The sequence below is a fragment of the Hyalella azteca genome, unplaced genomic scaffold (genome assembly GCF_000764305.2).
Source record: "Hyalella azteca isolate HAZT.00-mixed unplaced genomic scaffold, Hazt_2.0.2 contig14006, whole genome shotgun sequence".
Taxonomy (NCBI): Eukaryota; Metazoa; Arthropoda; class Malacostraca; order Amphipoda; family Hyalellidae; genus Hyalella; species Hyalella azteca.
In genome coordinates this window covers 67706-80023 of record NW_025943907.1, presented here as the reverse complement: position 1 = coordinate 80023, position 12318 = coordinate 67706, and the positions used below count along the sequence as shown (strand labels likewise).

The following is a 12318-nucleotide window of genomic DNA, read 5'->3' as shown; positions in this document are numbered from 1 at the left end:
GGAAGTCAAGAAAGCGTGAAATTGTTTTCGGGATAATAAATTGAAAATTTATAAAGCGAACAGCACCAGCTGACGAACATCAAAGAAAGTCCAGTTGAATATTTAGTGAAGAAAATACCGAGCAGCGTATTTTAACGTTCCAAAGTTATTGGATAGTGAACAATTTCAAAAAAATAAATTTAACGGCTGAAATTGGTCAACACGAGGCGACAATGCATTCAGTTCATATTAAGGCTACTTACATTGCGCACAATTTATTCCGAAAATAATAGAATTATTTTTGGTATAGCTAGGTCAACAACAGTTTTATTCCAACAATAGTTATACGTCATAACTTTCCTGGGATAGTACCGCTAGTTTTACGTTAGACATGCAGGTTATTGACACGATCAACTTTGATAACATAATAACATAACAACTTAACTTGCCAAAAACATAATAACTTAACTTAGGAGACATAATAATAACTTAGGAGACATGATGTGGGTTCAAGAAATAACCAAATACAGAAATGAATCCAAAGAAAAAACTCACAAGGCTCTCAGATGACGTCCGCTGCAATATTGCACGCAGATCCGGAACTTGTAACTGCCCTGTTTCTTAGATTTGTCACTGTCTTTATCTAGAACTGACAAAATTGCCGTATTTTCTAGATATAACGCTTGAAATTGCCGTATTTTCTAGATATGACACTTGAAATCGTCGCATTTTACAATATGGCACTTGCATTTGTAGGTGATGCAAAGCTCAAGATGAATGCCGTTCGCACGTATGCCCACAAATCCAATTCTTTCTTAGATTATTTTCACGAGGAATGAAAATGGAAGCACAATCAAACACTTCAACATTAGAAACGATGGTCTTATGGAATTTAGCCTAAGAAATAAACTGTTTTCCTAGATATCCTAGAATATATACATTCTTAGTAGGTACTATATATCCTATGTATCCTAGTATATATCAACTCTGCAGAAAAAGAAGCATGTTAGTAAAGGTGAGATGAGCGTACATATTACAATTTTTTTTAATTCGTCGTGGATTCGGGCAGTAATTTTTCAGCAATTGTACAGCAAATACAGATAAACTTTAATAGGATATTTATCTGATAACTCAACATATACCAAATACTCAGAACCATATAGGAAGTAAAAATGCGCACGTAATTCGCATGGATGAAGCACCATTACGAACCATCGTCATAATCACCATCCTCACAAACTATCACGATGTACCATCAGGAACCATCACGCACCATCGTGATAAACCATCATAATAAACTATCATGACAACACAAACTATCACAAGCTATCATGATAAACCATCATGACACCATCCTCACAAAATATCACCATGCACCATAATGATGAACCATCACGAACGATCAAAACCGTCCTGCATGATGGGATTTCTGTGCGTTATTCTACACTTACAAATTATTGTGTCATAATGTCCATACTGTGACACACTATGTGCACGAGCATTGCTACATTCTTATGCCAATCCTGATAGAGACAGGATATCCCCCAGAGGAGCGAAGGGTGCATCGATATTTGGATAGAGCCCCATTCATTTCTCGGAGTGTACGATATTTACCGAACGCACCTTAATTAAGAACAAAGGTAAGAACAATAATATCTTTATGCAACTAAGGTGTGTGCGATAATCAGCAATTTATTATTAGAAAATGTTCATAGTTGTTGTAACTTTACTTCGTTGTTAAAGTCCATAAACAATCATTACAAAATAATCACTAATCACTAATCATCATTACTAAATAATCACGGCTTCGGTCATCACTAATTCAATTCGCCAATTGAAGAGTCAAGTATATAAAGTACGTCAGAAGGAGGTGAGGACAAACTAGGTAGGAAGAGTCAATTAAGGATAAGAAAGCAGAACGGAGCAGGAACAGGAAAGGAGAAGGATAAGTCATGAAGAGAAGGTATAGCACGGAAGAGGTGCAGAGCGAGCTCAACGGTGTGCAGGAGTAACGCGTGTTTACAATTGCGAGTATATACGTGATGTTTACAGCCACACGTATATATGTGATATAGCAAGGCACGAGACTCTTGTTTGATATGAAAGAAGACAGGAAAAGTAGCTTCACACTCCCCCATATCTGGCCCTCTTAGAACTTCCGGTACCCCGCTGTCTATACTCAGAGAAATGAGCGAGACTTTGTGCAAATAGCGGTGCACTTGTTATATAGTGAGTCGTCCAAACCCAGTTGCACGAGGCAAAAGAGGCTAATAAACAGCTACGTGCAGAAAGTTTTAGCATTTGGACATTATAGCCCCTTCCAATTTTTGGAGTATATCAGTCGTCGCATACAGACAATAATCGCTATAACTAAAGAACCCAATATCAGGTTACTCAGTAGAAATTTAAAAGCAGAGACAATTTCACAAAAAATCACCATTTCTTTCCAGCTCCATCGACAGTTCGTAAATTCCGTCGCCAGTTCGTACACTGACGTAGATAGTTATCCAGTAGGCACTACGCGTGTCATAACTCATTTGGATCTTTTCTGTGATAGTATAGGCTGTAAGATTTAGTATATATTATACACTTGGTAATTCTTCAAAGAAAATCCAGAAATAAATAAAATAAGGAAATTGTATCGAGTACCAATCAAAACATGAGTCTAAATGATTAAGATTGACGAGAAATTCTAGTGCATCGCACACTAAAAATTATCGTGATCAGCCCCACAGATTACTGGTGATTAGAAATCAGAGCATTTAAGCAAGAGTTTCATTGATGAGACCAAAGAATTGGTGCTTCAATAAAGTCAGCATTGGGTTGAGATGACGCTAAGAATATCATCGTACACTCAGAGAAAAAGGTGAGACATTGTCCGAATCGCGATGCAATTTTGCCCTCATATAGGCCAATCTAGTCCAGCAGAAGGGCGTATCAGTGCTTGGCGCACAAAGTATGTCACTATTTGGACAATATGACCTAGTAATGTATTCAAGTTTTGACGCGGTATTTTCACCACCTGAAACATGGAACAAAACGGAAACTGAAAAATGAATTCCACTTGGAAACTGCCTCCTACGGAACGTCTGCAACACTCACAAAAATACGAGTAAATTCTTGTCCAAATAGCGACACTTTTTGAACGTAGCACTGCAACACCCTCTTGCTGGACCAAACCGGGTCAGGATTACCCACAGAAGGGTAAAAAGTATATAGCTATTAAGACAAAGACCCTTCATTTCTCTGGGTGCCGCATGCCGCAGAAGCTCTCTACCTGCTCCACTCAGGATAGAAATCCGTCCATGCAGGACCCACGGATCGGCACGAATTATATCCGTAAACCACCGGGTTATTGATCGTTGCCATGCATATGGTCTCCCGTGAACAGAAAATAGTGTCAAGATTACAAAGTACTATGAAGAAGTTGAATAACAATATCCCCTTTGTTTCGTACCACGTTGAATCTTATGCACAGTGAACCATTTAGTTCATTTAATCTCAGAGAAATGAGTGAGACATTGTCCCAGTAGCGATTCATTTTGCCATTGTGTTGGTCATCCTGACGCAGTTTGACCCAGAAAAATAGCGTATCAGTGCTACAGAGGAATGTGTAGTAAGTATGTCACGATTCGGACAATTTTACCCACCCATTTTATTATTCTATGTATGTATAGTAGTGAACTGTACACGTCCGTTAAACTATTGAACACATTCAAATAGTGTTCAATTATGTTCAATAGTGTTCAATAGTGCTCAATAGTGTTCAATAGTGCTCAATAGTGTTCAATAATGGCTATTGAACACTATTGAACGCTTTCAAATAGTGTTCAATAGTGTTCAATAGTGGCTATTGAACACTATTGAACATTAAAAGAGTGTATTTTTCGTGACCATTACAACAAACATTATTTACTTGTCGGAATGGATATATTATTTTTGTTAGTGGATATATGGTATATGGAACTTATCCGCGTGGAAACATAATAGTGAGGTCAAGAGGACGTAAATAGTGATGACTCAATAGTGTACATACAAGACCGCACTCGATATGATAAGAATGACGGTGAGCTCATAGCACAAAGTCCAGGTTGCGAGTGCAGGACTTGTCAAAAACACCTACAAGTTCACGTTTATGATCAAAGGTAAAGGGTTAATAGAATTTCGCTATCGATCAAATTCGAAAGCGTCAATGCATTAAATGACTTGTCAATACATACTAGCAACTCAAGGTCCACGTCTCTTATCGAAGATAAGGGTTCTCTAGGACTTCACTATCGATCAAAGTCAAGATCGTGAAGATTTGGAATAGAAATATCGTCAAGATAAACGCATTTAGATTCGCTGGTGGGGATACGCGTTCAGCAGTACACTCTGCACACGTACAGCCGTCACTCTGCACACGTACAGCAGTACACTCTGCACACGTACAGCCGTACTCTTCACACGTACAGCAGTACACTCTGCACACGTACAGCCGTACACTCTGCACACGTACAGCCGTACACAGCTCACATGCACAGCACAACACACGTGCGCAGCTCACGTACATGCAGGCGGGACGGGGCGTGCGCTCACACCAGGTTCGGCTTGAAAGGTAAACTTGCACGAGGTTATTAATTTCCGAGGGAATTATCTGCACTGCAACTATACTTCTCAAATTTGAATCGATAAATTAAGAAATTACATAAGGTACAACTTAAAACGTCAAACTGAATATATACCGTTAGTAAACGATATCAATGTTCAGTATATATTCCTCGTTAAAAATCCACAATTTTTACTCAAAAAAGCATAGTCCTCTTCTGGAAGATTATGATTTATAATTAAAAGCTGTAAAACACAATTAAATTGAAAGCTGCGAAAAAATACTATCACCAAATTCGTAAATAATCTACAACACACAGCGTTGGCCGGTCGGAAATTGAGAACATGTTCCCATTTTGAATAATGTCTTATTACACATGTGTATGAATTAACATTAATATTACTAACGTAAAGCAAATAATGATATGGCCGAAGGGCACCAAAACGATCACGGCACGGAGCAGTCGGCAGCAACACACGTCACCTCACGAAGGCCGCGATGACACTGCTTGCTGATCAGCTGACAGACCAGCAAAACTACGTGAACAGCACATGGCCGCGAGTTATGCACAGCTAAAACTCATGCATTTCTTCCCTTCATGATATAAATAAATGATAAATATCTTTATATTACATTTGAAAATTAAAATAAATAAGGTGTCTTTAAAAGCGTGTGAATAGATTGTTACAGATTGACTGATTAACGCTTTATGATATGAATAACTGACTTGTCCAGTAATAACTCAATTTTATTCGAAAGCGTGTGAATAGATGACTATAGGTTGACGAATAGATCGCTTGATGATATAAATAAATATCATACGTAAATAATACTACAGTAAATATCCTCATAATCGTGCGAATAGATGACTACAGGTAGACGGATACTAAGCATTGCGCAAGAATCACTTCAGCCGTTCAGAGAAACGGACGTCCGGGACTAGTTTCCTTCAGCGCGGTCAGTAAATCCTGAAACGTCAATTCTTATCTTTTTTGAAATCGTGGATCCGCCTATCTGTTTTTAAATCAATCAATTTATCTGTTGACATCAATCAATCTGTTGAAATCAATAAAATCAATCTGTTGAAATCAAACAAACTATTTCAATCAATTTTTTGTATCAATCAATCTGTTTGTTTATCAATCAATAAATCTATTTTGAAATAAATCCTGAAACATCAATTCGTATCCTTTAGAGCAGTCTTTATTTAGTGCACTATAATAACTCGTCTCTCATGCCTACTCTATTGCGGCCATGCAAAAAAAAAAAAGAAAGATATTAAGCATTAATGAGGAGACAACCATAGTTGGAGGTTTTGACATCGTTGCCGGAATTTCTTAGAGCGTGGATAGAACAATACCAGCGAAATAAAATCTTATAATTGGGGAACAAACATCCCTTCATTATACAGTCGCTAAGCCTGAATGGAACCGCATTCGTAGTTTTATGAGATTTGATGCACAAAAATAACATGAGTAAACTCAACCCGGAACGTTCAACTGCAAATGACGGAAAATAATACGCAGTACATTCATAACTCGTACAAAAATGCAGGCATTCCTAGCCTATATCTGATAATAAACAATAGCTATCAGCAGGAATCGTACTGTCTAAACTCGCTTAGGTATACATAGCGGCCCAAGTACACGTAGCTGCCCCAGTACACGTAGCGGCCCTAGTACACGTAGCTGCCCCAGTACACGTAGCTGCCCCAGTACACGTAGCGGTACATTTGCCGTGTGAGATTGGCATTAGCTCGAAGAGCCGCCAGTGATTGTCTGACGTATTTACTTACTCTTGATTATTTCTGATAATTAAGAAATAATCAAATTTCCATCAAGTAATAATCAATATCCCACACCCACACCTCTACTGGCAGCTGCAAACAACACCGCGTTATCGATCACACACATTAGTCCATTGACAGCATACGGAATAGATATGAATAGATAACCAAGTGCGTTCTGTATACGCACCAGTCACCACATACAGAAGATTTATAGTAATACGAAAACTCGGCTCAATTGTAAGGCATTTGGCCCGTGGACCTTCACTACTGTTCCCGCTCCTGTCTCTTATACACATCTAGATGTGTATAAGAGACAGGTGTAGCGAGTGTGAAGGTGTAGCGAGTGTGCAGGTGTAGCGAGTGTGCAGGTGTAGCGAGTGTGCAGGTGTAGCGAGTGTGCAGGTGTAGCGAGTGTGCAGGTGTAGCGAGTGTGCAGCTGTAGCGAGTGTGCAGGTGTAGCGAGTGTGCAGGTGTAGCGAGTGTGCAGGTGTAACGAGTGTGCAGGTGTAACAAGAAGTGTTCACAGTAAAGCTATAGCAGGTGTCGCAGCGTGACACGTGAGCGTGACGACCGCAGGTGTCAAGCCTCGCACTGTCATGTTGGGCGCTCCAGACAAGGTCGCGAGTACACACATAATAAAACCGTATAGCAGAAATTAAGTTTTTATATTAATTTTAAATAATTTATAAGGCATGCATTCTAGAGCGGAACCAGAGATTATTTATTAGATAGGAAATATAGTCACAGGACGATGATTCTTCACAAGAAGGATAGCAATATATGTACAACTGTAGGGGTATTCAAATTTAAATGGATTTATGCGTTTGGGAACCTTGTAAATAAGGTCACGGTAATTTAGCATGTCGCACTTGCGTCATTCACTAACATTCACATTCGGCACGGACTTTAACCACGGCGTTGGTGATCCTGCTGAGCGTTGCCCTCACATTCGGTATACTCACATTGAGAGGGATGCCCTCACATTCGGTACTCACGTTGAGAGGGTTACCCACACATAAGGTACTCACATTGAGAGGGTGGCCCTCACATTCGCTACTCACATTCAGAGGGTTACCTTCACATTCGATACTCACATTGAGAGAGTTACCCTCACATTAGGTACTCACATAGAGAGGATTACCCTCGCATTAGGTACTCACTTCAAGATTCACATTAGGTACTCACATTGAGAGAGTTGCCGTGACATTAGGTACTCACATTAACCATGGCGTTGGATGAGATCCTAAATAAAGTAGCTCTCTCATTAACAGTCTTCATCTTGCTGACGAGATCATCTCGCGAGGCGTCGCTGGCCTCGAGCTCAGCGAGACTCTTGTGGAGGGCGGCGGCGTGCTTCACGATCAGGTCGTTACATGTGCGCAGGTCGTCTAGACGAGACTGGAACGCCTGCTCATGTAATTCATACCAGGAATTAATACTACTTAATTAACAGGAGCATTTATTGGACGCCTGCACAGGTAAATTATAGCGGCCATTAGCCCTTTAGCAAACATTGAAATATCCAGAAATTAAAATTTCAGAAACCATTTCAAGAAAGTAAGAAGTATTATACAATATATTTATTTCTATGAATTTTTGCAAATTCTGCCTATTGAAGGTTTAAATCGTACTTGAAGAATTCAATAGATGCAATCAGTACACAAAATTTTTCTTTATAATTAAAATTCAGTTAATGCAAATGAAAAATTGGAAACCTAAAATTTAATTTAATTAAATTTAATCAAGTTGCCAAAATAAATAAATATATATACCTATTGATATTTCCACCTTTTGAAGAAAATGCGGAAAGAGCGTCAATTCCATAGTCCGAGTCAAAACCTTCATTTAAATGCTCATATTTCAAATTGTGGACTTAGCAGCTGGTGATGGTCAGATAATTAGGGATTGACTGAGGCACTCACTATAAGGATGCCTCAAAAACAAACGAAGCCGTGGTGAGGCTTTCTGTGACGNACAGGGGGTGGTGACGGCACAAACAGGGGGTGGTGACGGCACAAACAGGGGGTGGTGACGGCACAAACAGGGGGTGGTGACGGCACAAACAGGGGGTGGTGACGGCACAAACAGGGGGTGGTGACGGCACAAACAGGGGGTGGTGACGGCACAAACAGGGGGTGGTGACGGCACAAACAGGGGGTGGTGACGGCACAAACAGGGGGTGGTGACGGCACAAACAGGGGGTGGTGACGGCACAAACAGGGGGTGGTGACGGCACAAACAGGGGGTGATGACGGCACAAACAGGGGTGGTGTCGGCACAAACAGGGGGTGGTGAGGGCACAAACAGGCAGGTGGAGTGGCAGTAGTACGAGTGGTAGTAATGGCACGGAGAATGGTAGCATGCCATGCATGACTCATTTGCATGATCATCATGCAGCCACATAGAACAGACTGATGCTTTAGTCCAAAGTCAAACGCGCTTGAATAACTGCATTGACCTATACATTCAATTATGATGATGGGAAAAATATTAAACGTTTTCGAAAAGTTTTATCCCAAGAACATGAGAATATTAAACGCTTGGAAACACAGCTTGACTTAGGTCATTATTTTCCTATGCGTGTTACGAAATTATCTCGATTCATAAATACGAATCTATTTGAAGAAGTTATTCAATTATTTGTATAAAAATCATCAGAGTAGGAAATGACCAATAGTAAAAATTATTTATATACTTTTCGGTGTAAAAGTTTATCTATTGCCACATTTCAGTGTGAAACGAAGAGACCACGAAGCCTTCAAAACCCTAAACATTCAAAACAAAATTCGCGTCTATTCACCGGAATCTGTGTAGAACTCAGCACTGGGGGACACATTTTTGGTGCGCCGCAATTTTTCGGACACCCACCGGCGTAGCATGGCGCGGTACAGCGAACACTTGAGTTCTAAAGCGGCCTTTACTTCAACAAACCGAGAACCACGACGCCGAGCTACAACCATAACTAGCTCACCGCCACACTAGCAAGGGTAACTCTCTTTTACTTAAATCTTTCCCGAGATAACGATTGCGATAGGATAACGATAAAGATATGAAGATTACGAGTTAGATATAGGAAGATTACGATAAAGGTAGGAAGACTACGATGAAGATAGGAAGGTTACGATAAAGATAGGAAGACGACACCGGAAAGAAGGTAACACTAGAAATTCTACACGGAATTTTGACCACGATGACTTGTCCAAAAAAGCTATTGAAATTAGCTATTACTGATACGTTGTTGACGATAGCACGCCGATAGATGGTCAATAGGGAAATTAATGTGGATAGTACCTAACGCTTTATAGAGGCCAACGCTAACGCAAGCGGGAGTAACGCAAAGGAAACAAATGATAATATATTAATTAATAAATTAACAGTTACTAGTTAATATCATAAATAACAAGTTAATTACGAAAAAACACTGCGCGGAAATAAGTCATAGCTGCAAGGGATAGAAAACTCTGATAAGACAAATGCGTTATCGCGGTTATCAATCCTTCCTATAATAAGATTTAAACAGCTGATAACGACGCTCATACGACTATAGCGTAATGCATTTAAGACGAATAGAAATAGATAAAAAATTCACGAATATTAGCATCATTTCGGTTTATATTTCTATTCCTACAGGCTACAACAGCGAGGGATTTCGCCCAAAAATTATTGCGAAATTCAAGTATTTTACTGGATTAACATAAACGATTTCAAGACGGTGAAGAACATGGAGCACAAAAGAATCTTGTATAAATGAATGATCCTTAGATGGATAAATATCAACCTTCTTCGGTAAATTTACGACTCAACAACTAAACATGAAAAATTTTAATGCGATCTCGCATTTAATCGACTTGGCTACAACTGAACTGGATCTCACGACAGACGGAAGAAACCAATATTAAAATATTTCTTCACCTATTTCTGTCTTACAAATTTCACTCCTATTACGAATTAGTTCCAAGAAGCAAATTTGTAACGAGAGATTGAAGAAGGCTGACATGCGAGAACAAATTCAACAGCACAACTGGCACAAAGCTGAGACAGACCCGAGAAGCCGACCCGCACACTTGAGTCAACACATCAACAGAGGCAAGATGTCTTCAACAGCTGCGAACGAACTCAGCAAACTTAAGATAGTCTACATTCGCAAAAATGTATGGGTCATATTGAACAAATAGTGACAGACTTTTTATCCTGCAGTCACAAGCAAAGAGTTGGCACTGCCACGCCCTTTCCATGGATCGGGATGATCCATCCACGAGGGCAAGATGCGCATCAATATTAGGCCAACGTCTCACTCATTTATCTGATGGTAGAGGTTCAGGCCTGTGCGAACTGCAGCTATAGTCAAAAGCTTAAGTGCAGCTGGCCCTGCCAAGACTATTGCCTCTGAAGTTCTAGATTGAATTGATATTTTGTTAGGACAATCGGAAAATTGTAAGTATATGATGCACATTTGCATAGAGAAGACAAGACCGAAATAAGCACACATACACATGTTGAATTGACACAAAATCCTAGAAGTAGAGAGATTAGCAAACGCCACTCTGGCTCAACAGGACCATAGTTAAGCGTGCACCAAGATTTATTTATTGTTATCAATACATGAGAATTTATCAACAAATCTTGTGGTTAGACTGAATTTTCTGATTCAAGATCTGTTCTTAGTTCCCTATCACTATCCAATCAAGGAAAATTTTGGTCCCTTGGATAAGTAAAACAATTGATATTCACATTTAAGAATAGGTAATATGATGATAATTAGCTGTAAATCAATAGTAAAATCCTAGAAGTAGAGAGATTAGCAAACGCCACTCTGGCTCAACAGGACCATAGTTAAGCGTGCACCAAGATTTATTTATTGTTATCAATACATGAGAATTTATCAACAAATCTTGTGGTTAGACTGAATTTTCTGATTCAAGATCTGTTCTTAGTTCCCTATCACTATCCAATCAAGAGAAATTTTGGTCCCTTGGATAAGTAAAACGATTGATATTCACATTTAAGAATAGGTAATATGATGATAATTAGCTGTAAATCAATAGGATGGTAAAAATTTTTCACATTTACAGAAAATTCCAACGTCAAAAAAAGTTCCAAAATGTCTAATAAAGAAGCAAATATCTAGCAAGATAAAATTGTTGAGCCATAAAATTCATCATAACTGTTAAATAATACCCCATCTCTAAAACAAAAATACTTTTGAGGCAAAAACATGCAAATATAGTGATTTAAAAGATTCAATTAACTCACCACTATCCAATATGCGCACAGCTTTAGCCTTGGCCAGCTCCAGTGCGGTGACCCACTTCTGCCTCTCCACCTCAGAGGCAGCCTTAAGATGGAATGTTTGTGTGCCACCGTTGCTGATGACAAAGTTGCATGTGTCTTCAGTGTGGATGATAGCGTCATGGAGACTTAGGTTGCCCCGACAAGTGTGCTGGGCCTCCGCTTGGTTCCTGAAATTATCAACCAGACAAACTTGGTACTAAATTATGATGAAAACGAGAGTGACAATTTTTAGAGTTTCATCATACAATATATAAACAAAAAATTAAACATGATTCGAGAAACTTGGTACTGAATCATGAAAAAAACATGAGTGGAAATTATTTTAATTTCATCATGCAATATATCAGTGGTTCCCAAAGTGAGCGATATTGCCCCCTGGGGGCGGTGGAAAGATCTGGGGGGTGGTGGAAAGATCTGGCGGGGGGGCGGCGAGGAAGAAAAGAGCAGTAAGGGGGCGGCAGTCCACGAAGTCGAAGTCATAAGTTTGTACGTTCATTTGACAATTTGTACAGAACAGACTTGGCCTGAACACAACCATGGGCCTGAACACAACACAAGGTGTTTGAACTCTGACTACCACTTTTCCCCATTTCAAAAATTACTCATAAGCCATGGTTTGGGACAATACAATTAGCATGAACATACAATTAGTGAATGGCAGAGGATTGAT

General features: G+C 39.5%; 1 protein-coding gene across 1 annotated transcript in view; it reads right to left on the bottom strand.

The window, feature by feature from the left end:
- The window catches only part of LOC108670810 (oxysterol-binding protein 1), a 56977-nt gene that overhangs the window by 39811 nt on the left and 4848 nt on the right, over nt 1–12318 (bottom strand). Inside the window, exons 2-4 of the mRNA XM_018158305.2 lie at nt 11610–11815; nt 8355–8773; nt 7575–7763 (exon numbers count right to left, since the gene is read on the bottom strand). Coding sequence (XP_018013794.1) covers nt 7575–7763; nt 8355–8773; nt 11610–11815 — 814 coding nt within the window. The remainder of the gene's footprint in view (nt 1–7574; nt 7764–8354; nt 8774–11609; nt 11816–12318) is intronic.